The sequence below is a fragment of the Haliaeetus leucocephalus genome, unplaced genomic scaffold (assembly GCF_000737465.1).
Source record: "Haliaeetus leucocephalus isolate CR32 unplaced genomic scaffold, Haliaeetus_leucocephalus-4.0 Scaffold751, whole genome shotgun sequence".
Lineage (NCBI taxonomy): Eukaryota > Metazoa > Chordata > Aves > Accipitriformes > Accipitridae > Haliaeetus > Haliaeetus leucocephalus.
The window spans coordinates 4518511-4535139 of record NW_010973187.1 but is presented as its reverse complement, the minus strand read 5'-3'; the positions used below and the strand labels follow the sequence as shown (position 1 = coordinate 4535139).

General features: G+C 37.2%; 1 protein-coding gene across 1 annotated transcript in view; it reads left to right on the top strand.

The window, feature by feature from the left end:
- Positions 1-16629, top strand: part of SLC2A13 (solute carrier family 2 (facilitated glucose transporter), member 13) — a gene marked incomplete at its 5' end in the record, with an annotated part of 154912 nt that overhangs the window by 65662 nt on the left and 72621 nt on the right. The window contains one exon of the mRNA XM_010581086.1: positions 9412-9520. Coding sequence (XP_010579388.1) covers positions 9412-9520 — 109 coding nt within the window. The remainder of the gene's footprint in view (positions 1-9411; positions 9521-16629) is intronic.

Here is a 16629-nt window from a genome sequence, read left to right as displayed (position 1 = left end):
AATCTGCAGTAGCAAAAATTTGGCCCTTTGTCCCTGTCTTCTGGACCACAGACAAGAACCATACGTCTACTGCACTGTGGATTTTTCACACTTTGGTAAAAATGGCCATGCTGTGTCAGACAAAGGCCATCTCACCACTGTTTCTGTCTTTATAGTGGCCAACGGATGGTGAATCATAACTATGTTTTGATTTTGCTTCTGACATTTTATACAGGCCTTTTTCTGTCTTATTTTGAAACAACCATGTTCTCTACTCACCTTCATTGTGCCACTTTTGATTTTATGAAACTTTTGTAATACTCCCAACTCCTAATCTTTTTTTTCCTGCGGCTTGAAGGAGAGTGTACTGGATTTGTTGCTTTCATCTGTAGCTAAAGCAGAGGCCTATTATGCTAATAAAGGCAGAATCACCCTAAAGAGACTGTTAATATTAGCTTGTTGTGAATCCAGACATAAGTACACTAATACAGTATAACTGTATGTGCATTTTAGTACCCAGGGGCCCAGTAAAAATAGTATTACTACTGCTGCATGTTGGAACCCTTCCATTAATTTGATTGTTCTTTTTGCCTTTTTCTTAATCTTTCCCCTTTTCTACCATATTCCTTTTTTTTGATACGAGGGTGAGAAAGCAAAGGGGACCAGAACTGCACACAGCTCTTAAGAATCATGGAATGATTTGGGTTGGAAGGGACCTTTAAAGATCGTCTAGTTCCAACCCCCCTGCCCTGGGCAGGGACACCTTCCACTAGACCAGGTTGCTCAAAGCCCCATCCAACCTGGCCTTGAACACTTCCAGGGATGGGGCATCCACGTCCTCTCTGGGCAACCTGTGCCAGCACCTCACCACCCTCACAGTAAAGAATGTCTTCCTTATATCCAGTCTAATCTACTCTATTTTAGTTTACAGCCATTACCTCTTGTCCTATTGCTACAGACCCTGGTAAAAAGTCTCTCCCCATCTATCTTATAAGCTCCCTTTATATATTGAAAGGCTGAAATAAGCTCTCCCTTACTGTCATGTCATATTTCATACCAGTTAGGGGAGTTGTCAACTGAGTATTTTACACTTGCTGATTTCAATATTGATTTGTATTCTCTGCAGAGGTTATAAATTCAGGGTAAAAGCTGTCAGTCTAGTGTGACTGACAGGTTCTTGATAAATAAAACCTAGGACTGAAGTTGCAAAAAGGGGTGGAGCTGCTGTTGGTGGTATGGAGATGGCTGAGTTTTACAGGGTCTGTATGTAAGGATGCTTTTCAGTCACTGTTCCTTAAGATAACTGCGAAAATAGTACTATTAATACATATTGGAAAGCCAGTAAGGTTTAAATAGAAGTAGAATGAAGTGCACTATCATATAGTGTCATGATAGTCTGTTAATTCCTAATATCCGGTTTGATTTTTTTTTTGACTACCATGAAGTACCAAATTTACTTTTTCATTATTACTGGTTGTAATAACCAGTACCAGCACAAATCTTAGAGTGATGTGGGTTTCATGTAAGAATCATGTAGATGACCTCTGAAGGTTGTCTAATCCAATCCCTAATCAAAGCAGGACAAGTCAGAGCAGGTTACTCAGGAACTTTTTCAGTGAAGTTTTGACCATGACCTGTCTGCATATCTCTTTCTATGGTTAACCACTTCCATGGTACAAAATAAACAGACTTCACATCTGGTCCAAATTTTCTGCGTTCCAACTTTTCTGTTGCCTTTTGTCCTACCCCTGCACACCTCTGAGGAGCCTGGTTCTGTCTTCTCTTTGGCCCTCTGCTAGGTAGCTGTAGACAGCAGAGGCTTTTCCCTTTACCTTCTCTTTTAAAGCTGAACAATCCCAGTTGTTTCAGCGTCTCCTCCTATGTCATGTGCTCCAGCCCCGTCCACCTCGGTGGTTCTCCTCCAGACTCATGCAGCAAGGTGGTGTGTGCTCGAGCTGTGTGTCTCACAAGTGCTGGGTGGAGGGGAAGAACTGCCTCCTTGACCTGCTGGCAATGCTCCTGCTCCTCCTCCCAGGATATGGTCAGCCTTCTCTGCTGAAAAACTTGCTGATGTTGAGTGGTAATGGTTGTCTTAGAGCCCTTTGTGTTTGTGATAGAAGATGATTAATACTAAAATGTAGAAAATGAGCTAGTACTTTTAGATAAGGTATGATCTTACGCTGCAGTTCAGTGAAGTGCTTAAATGTTTATCTGTCCTGTCTTCAGTGGAACTCAACTTTGTGATCAAGTTTAAATGCTTCAGTTTAAAAAATATAAAAATGTTGAAGCAGTTTCTTAAGACTTAATATTTTTAGCTTCAAACTGGTCTACTGTGCTGTCTGTCATCTATACTTCCACTGATGGTGCCATCTTGTTGTTAGGAAGCCAAAGTTAAAGTACGTTGACTTTAACCTACAGTGACTTCTGATTTTGCTCCTCTCTGGTAGTTTTGGAACCCAGCTGAGCTGTGCTAAAATGATACTGATTTTGAAACAGGTTTTTAAAATCTGTTTAAATGTGGACCTCATCTCTAATTTAACTTTTTTCCTTACTTTTATTTTTAATGAAGCTCTTACGCTAATGGCATCTGAATTTTAAAAAGTGAGAGGAATTTTTTAGGCCCCCTAAATAAATTGGTTTTTAAGGAGGTGGTCTAAACTAAATGTGCTATTAAAAAAGTAAAAAAAAAAAAGTGAACATGCAACAGATTGTATCCTTAAGTTCCCATGGAGACTTTCACAGACCTCCAGGCTCCTTTCTCAGTTCTATTAAATTTTGCTTTTTTTTCCCCTTACCTCCTGGGAATGTGTCCCTGTGTCTCATTCTTTTGGAGTGCAAGGAGTATAGAAATCTATTTTCACTGTTAAACTACTGGCTTAGGGCAGGACCAGGGTTATTTCATTTGGAAACAAGGGCTGGAGGGGGAGAAAATAATATCACTAAAGTAAGTTTTTTGCCAGAAAAAAATTGAAAAAAATGTAAGGCTTGAAGTGTGTTCCCCAGGAAATAAAATACAATATCTGTACGGGTGTTAATAAACAGCTGGGAAGATCAGCTTGAGAGTAGGTTACTGGCTGGGTTGGGGGGAACTCTGAGTCATCAGCTTTTTTGGTGCTTTTTTTAATTGAAAAACAACAGCAACAATACCAACACTCATACACACACAAAAAGGCACTCTTCAAACTGCCCTGATTGCAATTTTCTTTTGTCTTTCCTCAACTTAAAATGAAAGAAAAAAAGCTTTCTAATTCCAGATTGCTAAATGCTCTGCACTTCATTATTTAATGAGTGTGGAGTGGGAAGCTCTTCAGGCTGTTACAACACTTGGCTTATTTTGGTTGTGCCTGCGTAATGCTAGCTACATCATCTTATCTTTCCTCATCTGTTTTCTCAAGTTTTAAGTGAGGCTCACATTACTGTTTCCTATGTAAAGTGGTTCTAGAGCAGACCATGAAAAGAAATGTTTGTTTGCTAAAACCACATTACAGGCTGCAAGTATGCACAAGTCCACCTTAATACTTATTGCTTTATTTCTAAGGTATATGCCACAGCTACAAGGAAAGCACAATGTGATCCTTGCTTTTCTCCATCCCTACCCATTTTCCTAACAAAGAAACAGGTAAACCTCCCCCTCCCTCATTCCTCCACTCCACAGGTCTGACAGTACCACACTGGGGTCCGTCTTCTACCTGTGTGGACTCTTGTTGGTCATTGTGGCTGCTTCTTTCAGCTCCCGCTGGCATCATGTAAACGGCCACTCTTCTCTGTTATCTGTTTTGTCATGGTTTCTCCAATTTTAAAGGACTTCACTACAAGTGGTTTGTTTTCTATAAAGGACATGTCATACAGAGCCAAAATGCACTCCTTTTTTTGCTTCCCTACTGCCACTGCTTCTTGTCCTATTCCAAGGTATTCTTAACTGCTGGTGCCTTTGTGCAAGTACTCAGTCATATAGATTTTCCATCGCCAAAGCTTTATATCAAAGAATGTGGTATCAACAAAAAGATATAATTTTTTTTCCTTTTACAGATAAAAGAAAATTGCTTTGTTTTCAGGATTCCCAAAAGACCAACTCAACTTGCTGTCAAAACAAAAAAAATCTTTATTCTTAGTTTCTGTTCTCAGTGTGTGGATTAAAAAGATAATTTAGAGGGACCGCTTATTTGAAATCTAGGTTTCCTGAGCAAACAGAAAAACCCTTTCAGTTCATCTAGGCATGGAAAACCTCTTTGCACTAACCAATTCTCTAGAACCAAAGTGGTTACATCTAATTAGCTTTTATTTGCTTTTAGAGCAGGCTGTCTTGTTATACCACTGCATGTATTTGCTGTGGAAAACTGAAGAGTACTAAGACTCAGTTATTAGGCAAACTGACAGTCTTTTCTCATTCTTGGCTGATGGGGGGCTATGCCATTAAAAAAAAAAAAAAAAAAAAAGACTCAAGCAAGCAACCTTTTGAGCTTTCTCAAAGGTTTAGAGAACTATATGAGGTAGGAAGTTTCCTCTAATGCTGGGAGTGGTTCCTCTAATGTTACTGGAAACATTGTGAGACACTGGGGAAGAGCTTGGTACTTAAATAAAATTGTTTTGTATCTTCTCAGGATAAATCATGCAGTTTTGATCTTAAAGCTACGTATGTTTTCTTGTGATTTGGTAAATTCTACAGAAAGGAAAAATGAATGAAGTTGATACTTTCAGAAAATAATCATGTAATAGGCCAGGAGAGGGAAACGGTGTTTGTCTTAGTATATCATTCATATGCAGAAAATAATAGCTAGCTCTGTGTGCTTTAGAGGAGTCTTAGGTGGAGGAATGTTCTGCAGATGATGCAGACAAAGCTGGGTTGGAAGCTGTCATTTTGTAAGGAAAGACAAAATAGAGAAATGGTTCCCATGTCTGTCTTCTGTTATCCAGATCACTAGCACGAAGTTTCTTTTTTTTTGTCCCATTTCTAACTGTAGACCAGTTCTTTGAAGATTTATCTAGATGGAAGAGAGGGTATTGACTGGCATTAGGACAAGAGCAGGTCTGATAAACTAATATGAAGGTTGAGTTTAGTTGATGCTAAACTGATGAGTGACTGTTTTGTTGCTTAGCTAAGCCTGCCTTTTTGAAACAATCCTCTACAGCAAGAACACAAAATGCTGGCAGGAGCCCTACATGGTTTTAAGCTGTTGCTACAAGCTGTTACCTAGATTAGCTGGCAAAAGAATGTTTGATCCTGCAAATTACTTTGGCAGAGCCCAGTCTCTAACTGTAGTTTCCTGGCTGTGAAATTTCACCAGGTATTGTACTAATAATTTGAGGGATGGGGGATCACAAGGTTTCCAGGCATCAGATGTCTGCCTGCATTTGCTGAGGGATTTTTAGGTTGGCTTTTATGTCTACCTACAATATTTTTATTTCCCTGGAAGCGTATGCAGTACATTTTCAGAAGGAGATGCTGACATATCCTTGATACCCATTCTTCTGCTTTTTAGTTTTCATTATTTAAATACCTTTTAAGAACTAGGGTTTGTTTGATTTGTTGTTTCTGAAAAGTTTCTGTTTCTTTTAGTTGGCAGTGGCTCGCACCCAAGCTCCTATGATCACCATACAATCCATTTCACCTACAGGGGAAAAGCAAAATCCCTTACCAGGTGACTCTCAATTTCTAAACCTAACTTACTTGTGGGTTATGCCTAGTAACAAGAAAAACAGCTAAAATATAGGAAGCTGGCATTAAAAGTTTCAGATAACCATTCATAAACTGTAACGTTTGGAAAGCATCACTCGCTTTCCAGAACTAATGATTTGACAAGAACAGCTCCTCCCCTCCTGTTTCGTTCAGCGTAAGCTAATAAGGTTTTTTGGATGTGAAGCCAAACTTCCAAATCCTATTTTTGTCTTTTGCTTATAAGATGAATGTCTAGTTAGGTAGACAGTTTAGACCAGGCTAAGAAAAAGCCAGTTAGACCACAGCAGTCCACTTCCTGTGTCACCACTTCATGTAATGTCACCTTCTACAACAGCAGCATCCTTATTTTTCCATTGCTCTTTATCTGTTGCAGCCATTTTGCACTCTCACTAGAGCAAGCTTCAGCTGCCATTTACTGTAGCATATTTTGAACCCTTGTAAACATATGCATTAAGGAAATTTACTTAATTTACTTTAATAAAGTAATTACGTGAAACCACAGCACAAAAAGTCCAACCAAATCTAGTCTCTTTAAATTAATCATGACATTAGGAGGTCTCATCCTTTTGACTTCATTTTTATTCATAGATTAGAAGAAGGAAAACAAACATATCGGTGGTTTCTCAAGTTCAGATGAAGTGGTTCAAAAGCAGGAATGTTTCTAAATTTCCTAGCTGAAGAGAAAGCAACAGCAATTAAGGCAGAAGTATCACAAACAAGAATTATTGACTTTTGGAGACAAATACCTATTTTTTCCATTGTAAAAATTGCCAAATGTTTCTTTTTTTTTTTTTGTGATGTATCTTTTGCATCATCTGTTTCCCTCTAGCTCTGTGAGTGATTAAATTGCTCCATTTTTTAAAGATTTAACGATTGTATTGTTTTTGTGCTATTTGAATCTATTGTAATAACTAACAGCAGATTTAGTGGTTATCAGAAACTCCTGAATTACAATTTCAGTTTTCAGACTTATTTTCAGAAGAAAAATGTATTTAATTCTGAAAACTTTGGTTACTAATTTTTTTAGTTTAGACTCATTCTCTGTTGTTAACAACCATGTTTTGCCTAGAGTTTTTTATTTTTAAGAAGGTTGTAATATATGAACTCAACAGAAGATGGATGGTAGAATTGATAATAGGAAAATGCAAAAATAGTATAGTCAGTTTTAGGGCTAGATAATTCTAATAAAAAGTCTCACACATTTTCTGTTTTAAAAACAGACACCTTGCAGTCAAAGTCCTTTGAGTTTTTTAGTGGAGTTTGAACAGCTCCTTTAATATTGAGATTAACGATTTCTTTTATTTCTTTCATTCCTTTTATTGGTTTGTAAACCTGAAGGCTGTGAATTTTATGAAAGAAAATCCTTTAATTTTGTGTATGCCTATTGATATGTGCAACTGCCATGGTACAGATTTGGAGCGAAACTTTTAAATCTGATGTGAACCAGTATGATGATTTTTAGCATCATTTTTCTGATACAATTAATCAGAAGTCTGAAAAATTCCAAGTACTTACTGCATTTAGCTGACTGGATGCACCAAAATTCTAAAGTCTAAAGTTCTAATGTAAAGGCCTAAGCTTTGCTACATGGTCTTAAAATTTCTGCAGGGCCCCACTTCAGGCGTACAAACTGATTTGTGTGATGAAATTTTGTTGAGAGTCTCTGAGTCCCTCTGAGTTGCAAGCCGTTGTCTGAGGACAGCTGCTTTAGTTTCTAGCTATTCATTTTAATGCCTTCTTTCCAATTGTTTTGTACAATGGCGTATTGTGAATAGAGTGTTATATAACTTTCATCAAATAGGCGAGTGGATGAGGAATTGTTAAAAACCTTGCATCGGTTCCTTAGGACATTTCTGCTTCATTTCCTAACAGCCCCTCCTGTAGAGTTCCAGCTTATTTGATGAGCATAGTCATTGATGGTGGACTTCAAGGTGGTGGACTGTAGGGTCCTTTGAAGATATAAGATGGATTTTGAACTCCATTAAGGACTTTATAGGAGGTTTATGAAGAACGGAAGATCTCTCATAGGCATTCAGCAGCCTGGGTTCATGACGGATGCTGCATGACAGTTGCCAGATTAACATTTTTAAGCCCAAAGCCTCCATGCTCAGGTGTGATGCTGAATATGAAAACCTGTTGGTGAATTAAGGTTCGTAGTTACATTTGTTAGTGAATCTTTTTTCTTTGTGGAGCTTGGAGTCAAGGAGAAATCCAAGAGTATGTCTGAGCTCCAAATTGCTCCTAGCTAGCAGTGAGTGCTGGTTTTGTTGTTTTTCCACCGAGGAAATGCCACTTTGACTACTGAACCCTTTGATATACCCAGTGATGTCATGTGTCTTACTTGAGAATATCTTACCAGATATATAAATTGGTCTATTTATCCATCAGTTGATTTTACTCGAGTCATTTTGAAGGTAGAGATGTGGCTATATGGCAGGGCAGGTGGGACTGTGTACTGTCTGAATGTTAATGTTACTTGAAAACCAGCTGAAAAATTTGTCAGATTGCATTCTGCTGTTAATAACAAAGAAGCAAAGTTAAGTGATGATACAATTGAGAAGTGAATTAGAAACACCATAATGTTTAAATGAAAATAAGTTTTTCTTAGGGAGGTCTGATTATCTTCCAATGAAGAAAATGTTATCTAAACTCCCTTCTTGAGTTCCACTCTTGAAACTGTTCACAGATTGCCAGCCTTCTGAAGTTGAAACTCTTTGCATGTAAAGTATTCTTAACTAACAGACCCGTATAGGTTTTTGTACTGAATCAATACATTTAATGTTTTCTGTATTTTCAGGAAAGACTTTGAAAATGTAAAAACATAGCTCTTCTTCACGTCTGTCTTTTTTTCTTTTTTTTTTTTAAATGGCAACTATTTGGACTTACACATATTGTGGTCTATATTAGGTGTTCTGAGTGGGTATTCCAGATGTGGTAAGAGGTATAAAACATAGAATTTTTCACCAGACTATGTTCTGCCCTAAACACCACTCTGGGCAGAAAGAAATTCAAGTGAATAATGGAGTCAAGTATTTTAAATTTTTGCCTGACATCATATAGCTTTCTGTATTACTTTTTTTTTTATAGGATACTTTGAAAATTTAAAGTTAATAGAGAAGAAAACTTTCTCTGTTTGCCAGAAATTTTTAGTTTTGTCTTCATTGACAAACTGTTTTCTACTTTTTGAATGCAGCCTCATACCATTGCTACCAAAGGTATGGAAAAAATTTAATTTATGCTCCCTCTGCTGGCCTTAGCTGTGCAAAATAGATCTATCCCATACCTCCAAAGTACCCACACTTGCAACTGGTTTGTGGAAATTGGGTCTTTGGGGACTGGGGAGAACACTTTGCATGATCCAGATCTGAGCACTGAGTAATGGCATTTCTGAAATAACCTCTCAATAACAGTGGGAGCTTTTAGAAAGGAAACAACAGTGATATTTTGTGATAACTTTGAGTACATTCATTTGCAGCAGATGTGCAGTCTTTTAGTATGATATGGGAGACCTGTACATTTGCCACCAGTAGTATACGCTGTGTACATAAATTGTTTCCTTTTTTGCCTGGGCTTCCTGAAAATCATCTTTGTACTACAGTGCAGAAAAGCAGAACTGAAATGATAATGTTGTTCAAAAATAAAATAATCCAAGTTTGTTTGAAACTAAGGTACAATGCCTGGGAACGTTGTCTTGATAGCGATCACTTAAGAACTATTACGTATTCTTTTGTTGTTGTGTTTGTTTTTTTTTTAAGCTGGACCTGTGATCTGCAGAATGCTAACATATCCTCCAACTCGAAGAGCCTTAATTGTGGGTTGTGGTCTGCAGATGTTTCAACAACTGTCAGGGATTAACACCGTCATGTATGTATTTACTGCTTGCTTCTCTTTATAAAGTGTAAGAAAAAGACAATTAGACCAGTAGCAGTTGTAGATGGGCTTCTGGACAAAATCTGAAATGTGAAAAATTGAGTGTGAGAGCTGGAATGCTAGTTTGAAATCCAGATATTGACATATTTGGCGTCTCAGAAAATTGGTACAAGAGGGTGTTAGTATAAGGGCAGACATTTATATAGAAATGAGAATGCAAACTGTACTCTGGGAGATGCATTATTATATGTTAGGGTTTATAGTCAAAGCTATGTATGTCTAGACAACAAAGTACACTTACAGTTTGAATTTGTGTGCAAATAGATCAAAATACAGTGAGGGTTGGACTGTTGACCATGTAAACAAGATGGAAAATTACTGTGAAGTGCTAAAGGAAGTAAGATGCTGAGGGAAGAAGCATTTTGTGTTATTACATGGTTCTGTTACGTGTATGAAGACTCAGTAAATTTAGAAGTGAGTAACAATATATTGGGTTTCCTGATAAGCTGTCAGCTCACAAGAGGAGTAGCTCTTGACAAATGTGCAGCGCACAAGACCTAGTTTAAGATGAAGTTACTGTTAAGCTACCCTACAAGAGTAACCAAAATTTCCATGTTGTTTTAAGAGCAAGTGTAAAATATATTGCAGTAACATCTTATGGAGAGAACTATGCCTAAGGGAGCAAACTTGTTAGGAAATTGTTGAAAGGAACAGCTAAAAGGATAAAGCTTTTAGTGGTATCAAGAGCTACCATATTAAATGTTAGAGTCAATATCTGCCATCTATCACAAGGGGGGAAAAACCCCCAAACTCAGTGTTGTTAAACTGCAAAGGAGGGAAATCTGTAATAGGTAAAGAGACACTTTATAAAGTAGGAATTGTAACCAAATGTGGGAAACATTTGGATGCAAAACTGGTAAGTTGTGTGTGAAAACCAGAAGACAGGCACAGAAAGAGCTTTGAGAAATTCTTCAGGCACATCAGAAGCAAGAGAACTAATAGTCTCCAGGCCCAGGAAAGGATCAAGATGTGAGAACACTAGCAGAAGATAAATCTTTAGCAGCAAATCTTACAAAGACTTTTTTTGCATTGGTGTTAATTATAGAGGGTATATGAAGCTTCCTGCACTGGAGCTTACTTAAGATGTCTCAGATGGTCTCTTTCAAATTCAAGTGTTAGGGGAAGAACTATTAGAACAAGCTGATTAAAATGAATAATAACAAATTGCCTGGACTAATCAGGGTACACCTAACAGGTCTGGAGTAATTGGAATACATAATCACTGAGTTTGGAAATGCAGCATAATCTACATGAAGGTTGTCCTGGTTTTGGCTGGGATAGAGTTAATCCGGCTGGGGTTAAACCATGACAAGGCTACAGCCCAGGAAGTTTTATTTCTGTCCTTATCAAAATTAAACAAAATTGTCATAGAGTCAAATGAGAAGTTGTATGTTTATAAACACGAAAAATGAACATGTACATGGAGAATATAAAATAGTAAAGAAGAGCCAACATGATTGTTGTAGACAGATTGTAGCTTGCAAATTGGTTGGATGCGAGTTCATGGTCATGTTAGAACTATACATCCTGTATGAACTAACCATCCTACTCTGTGACAGCTGCTGCCAAAGTTTCCTGGAGAAACCAGATGGTTACAAAACTAAGAGAAAAGGCCTCTCAGGTTAATAACCTTCTAAGATAGGGAAAAAACCAATAAGAATGAAAGATCAGTTATCACAAGCCAAGAGTAGACTCCTGCAGGGATCTATGTGGAGTTCTTTTCTGCTTTAATAAGTCTGTGAAAGGGGCTAAACAGCAAAATAACAGCTTGTACGCATACACCACTCATGATACTAAGACCCCCAAATCTGTGAACATGAATAATTGTGAGAAGATAATAGAAGATAACAAATTAATAAAATGGCAAGTGCATTAACTATACAATATTGTACAATAATGCTTGCAGGAGGGAAGTGGCTAAATAACATGCATGGCAGTCTAAATTGTTACTACTCAAAAAAGGGGTCTTGAAGTTGCGTTATAGTTCTCTACAAAGATCTTGATGACATCCATGACCAATCTGGAATAGTACGAACAATTGCAGATGTCCATTCTTTTAGTAAGGATAAACCAGGTTATATATGGGGAAAGAGGTACCTGTATTTGAACAGGGTTGTTAGGACTCTGCAGCTTGCAAAAGAAATGAGTTCAAAGAAATACAAGAGGCATATAAAGCTACTAATGTTATGGAGAAAATGGGGAGAGTATGATTATTCATCATTTCTTATAATACAGGTTTGATGACTCCTAGCTCTTACCCAGCACTAGGTTTAAAATAAACATTTTTTTCATGCAACACATAATTACATAGTGGAACGCATTGCCACAGGACGTTACAGATGCCAAATGTAGAAGTAAGTTTAGAAGATAGTTAGGGAAACTTATATAATAAACATTATTAAAATGTTATTAAACATGATGTGGATGCAACCTCTGGCAAAGAACAGTCATTCTCACATTTTGGCTTTTAATACTTCGGGTTGCCTTATTAGGCTAGAACAAAAAATTGACAGTTCACAAGGTTTATGACACTGGTGGGTTGACTTTGTTTATTTTAAACTTCATACGTTTTAAAATCTCAAACTCCTTTCTGTGTAGGAGGTTTTACAAATAGTTTGGAATTGACCTAATTTGCTTGTGGATGTGTAGGAGGACAGAATTACAACTACAAAACATAGTTGAATCTTAGCTTTAACATAAGAAAATGCCTATAATAAACACATGAAGGCACTGTTGTTAAAAGACTGGCATGTAAACCATTTGCAATATCTAGTATTTTTTTAGTAATCCAGTATAACTGAATTTTTAGTTATCAGGTATGCAAGACAAGCATTATCCTATGAAAGGACACTTTTCAAATAAAAGTAAGCAGCTGTCTGTTGATGGTTTGCTTACATAGATATTGGTGATTGCTTTTTAATGCAGTAATTAAATGGTACCTTAAGGAGTTGTCAGATTGTATTAACTCTCTAAGCACTATTTTCCTCTCCATAATGTTCAGTTGTGTCATTCTAGGATTGCTGTTCTGTTGCAGCAGGAAAACAGGCATTGGTTATGGTTGGAGGTTGTAGCATTGTGTAGACTTCCCTTCAGTAGTTTTGCAAACTCTTACCAAAAAGAGTCACAAAAAATGTTTTGTCGGTGGGTGTTCACTGTAACTTTGGTGCTGCTGTGAATACTCTTTTCTTGGTATACCCCTTTCTAGGCTGTAGGATAAGAGGCTGATGACCCCGACTTGCTATTGCCTGGCTTTCCCTGGCAGAGAATTTAGCCTCTGATTGCCTTCTTTCTTGTTATGTATTTCCGTGGGACTCTTCTAGACTGTGACCAGTTAACTTAACATGGCAGCATCCATGATGGGCCCTGATTTGTTAATCTTCTGGCTTGAGGCTTTCCACTATTTCTGATATAAAAGAATTTGTTAAATCTTGTATTTTACTGTAAGGAAGTGAGGCCATAGGATTGAGTTTGTGTGTGTCTGAAAAACTCATTTTAAAAACCCAACAGAATCAAATCACAAAGCAGGAAAGTGAAATTAAAAGATAAGGAAGCAAACAGTTGTAGAATGATTTAATACTTCCCCAATTTGTATATGCTTTACTGAGTAACTCTTCTATTTAAGAAAACAAAAGTTTGAATCAAAAAGTATGGGTGTTAAAGGTAAGAAATTATATAGAGGAATTTTGCAGGTGTCTAAAAATAATCACCGAGTGTACCCAGCAGTAGAAGAGATCCTAAAAAGCAGAAAAATACCTACAAGAAACACATGGAGACAACGACAAAAATCTGGAGCTTCCATGCTTAAGAGTTCAGAAATCTGTTACATATTTTCTGGTTAAAAATTGGGTATCAGTAGTGAAGCCAATGAGAGCAACAAAGTCCATGTGTAGTTGGTTTTCTTTTGAGGATGGGGAGAGGAAAACTAGAATTTTGTAAGAATTGTTAAGGACTGTGTTCTGTCCATCTCGTCATGCAATAAACTTATCTAGTTTTTGCACAGAAATAGTTTCATATTGTATTTGAATCAGTCATGTATGTGCTTAACATCCAGCTATGAGGAACCAGAAACTGTCATCACAAACAGGATGTTATTGAACTGGTGACAACAGCATGTGGAGCAACCTCTGCATTGAGGAGGTGGATCTAAAAGAGAAGCAAAATGTAAAAATAGGCTAAGGAGATTGTGACTCTCACAGGAACAAATTCGAGCATGATAAATTTAGTCAGTAAAAGAATAAAGCTTGGTGACCTGTTGCTTTGATTCTTTTTTTTTTTTTTTCCCTAAGAACAAGGGTACCACTGCTGTTTGATAGAGTGCCTGGTAGAAAAAATGTTTCCTTTTTGTGATGGCTTTTGCCAGCTTAACTGATACATAAAAGATAAAGTCATACAATTTTAGACAAGCATCTCTCGCACTGGTGAGAGCAGGTCTGAAATGGTTTAACTTTACAGTTTCTTATCATTCTGGTATTTTCTCATCTTGAAAACGGAAGCTCACTGTTTCAAGCCTGGAGTCACAAATCTGGCTGACAGGAGACTGAAGAAGGCCCTGTGAAGGAAGTTATATTCCAGGAGAGCAGTTACTACAAACTAGCTTTTTTAATAGTAACATATCCCAGAATTTTGTTAAAACAGTGGTGTGCAGGTATTTTCAAGCCCACAGTGGCCCATAGTTAAAACTTGGGGGAGGAGGATCATTTTAAGGTAAAACTTGAAGCTAATTTTCCCCATCAGTTTCTTCTTTTAAAAAATAAAATAATATAAAAAAAAGGAAGAAATTCCTTTTTTGGGGGGGTGGGAGGAAGAGGGGGCTTGAAGGGTTTGACTATTTCAGATTGTTTGGTGGAAAACATCAATAGAGTACATAGATGTTTTAGCTATATGCTCACATTCCTTCAGGACTAGGACTTCTGAAAACATTTCTGATACTATGCAGCTTCATTGCAGTCAAAAAAACCCCCAAACACATGGGAAGAAAGCTTTTGGAAAAAATTCTAAGTTATCTTGAATACTAAGCAGTAATTTAGCTGTAATTGGAGGGAGTTCAGTATTGTCAGAACTGCACATAGGTAGTGTGGCCTGTGCTGGAGTTTCAGCTGCTCTTTTGGGGGCTTGCTAGTTCTGAGCAAGCTGATGGACGTTCACACAGGCTGCCTTGCCCTCAAGACTATAAATCTGAGATAAGATTGAAGAGACAGCTGTATCATCTTGATTATTCTTATTCTGAGAAAACTTTAAGCTGACTTGATGAAAGCCGAACAAAATACTTTGCTCTGCAGTTGAAACACTAAGCTTGATGTGATGCTAATTTCGTAATTTGCCATTATCTTTTCACATTGTGTTAGAAAAGCTTTTTGCAACAGAAAAGTGGTATAATGTGTCAACAGGGAGAGTTTAGGGCCTTCAGCATTTTTGTTAAGCTTGTATTTTTGCTGGTGTATGTGATCTGTTATTCCTAGTTAATAAAATGTTTTTTTATTGTTAAGATATCCTTGCATCTCCTAAAAGTTAAGTGAATCCACATCTAAAATGTATTGGTGTTTTGGATTTGGTCCATAGATGTTTTTGAGCTCTAACAGTCTTGCTTTTTTAATCTGTGCAAGCAAACAAAAGAACAAAAAAAAAAGAGATAAAAAGAAGCATCTTTTTCCAGCTTGCAAGAAATAGGGAGTGGAAGAAAACAGTATACAGAGAAGGAGAAAAAGCTCAGAGTAATGAGACGGGGAAAAAAAGCTGGAAAAAAGAAAGAAGGAAAAGACAAGAGGACAAGAGAAGGTTGTGTAACAACTGGAAATTAAAGGTTTGAAGATAAGAATATTAAAACAATTAACATGAAAAGTGAACAAATATCATACTGAATGTAAATGAGAGGATGAAAGAACAGGAGTGGGGCTGGAAAGAAGCCAGGATACTTCTGGAGTTTAATAGAGGCTAGAGAGGAGTTTAACAGAAGCAAAGCACATCTCCCAACAGGGTTTAATCTCCAGGTCTGTTGTGCAGCAATTGCAGAGCTGGAACTCGCGAGGAGCTGTAAGCCTTTGCTTCTGTTTGCTGAAGTGAGTGTGAGGCAGCAAGCACCTCTGTAGCCTTAGGACGGAGCAGAGCTTGTAGCAGCACTCAGTACTTCTGCTTGACAGACGTGTGACTTAACCCCCAGAGGGATGGTGGAAGTCAAGACTGAGAAACTTGCCTTCAAACTCCAGTTTTTAAACTTTTTTGAAATGAAATATAGTGACTGCAGATAAACCTTTCATTTTTTTGTTGAAGATCATTGAATAAATACCTCATTTTGTGAATTACAGCACAAGTAGTAGCAACCTTCTATACTCTTTCAGCATCAGTAGCCATAGAGATTTATAATTCATGAATTAATGTATTTACAAATTATGGCAGACTTACAATGAATAAATTGGTCATTGAAATGAGACTTTGCTAGAGCATTGACTGTTAATTTGGATATTGGAAAATAGTTGTTGAGATCTGTAAACAGAAGTTCTACTGGCAAAAAGTAGAACTGTTGGTTCACATTTTTCTTGTGGTTTGTATTCAAGCATTGATTTTTATGGTTGTATACATTTCTATTGTGTTCTCTGGCTGTGCATTTTAAAACAAAATCCAGAAAGTAGCATACTTTATTTAAAAAAAAAAAAAAAGAAAACCCAAACAAACAACAAACCAACCCCAAAACTTACACAATGCTGAAATGTCATCCAAGTTGCACAGCAGTTACTGAAGAGCAACATATCTTTTATTGTAGTCTCTGCTTAGATTTAAATTGGGCCACAGTAATTACCAAGCAGACTGCCATATAGTCTTTATTTTTGCATGGCCAGTAACTTGTGGCCTCAGTTGTTCTTGAGTACTCTAAGACCCAACTGTCCTTTAAGTCTGACTGAAGGAGGGACAATTACATTAATGTTTTTTCTGATATGAACTTTGTAATGTTGTCAAGATAATTGAGAAGTCTTAGTTAATTGACACGTCTAATTTCTATGACGACTCCATAACATTAAAGCCACTTCCTGCTTAGGTTTTCATCCTTC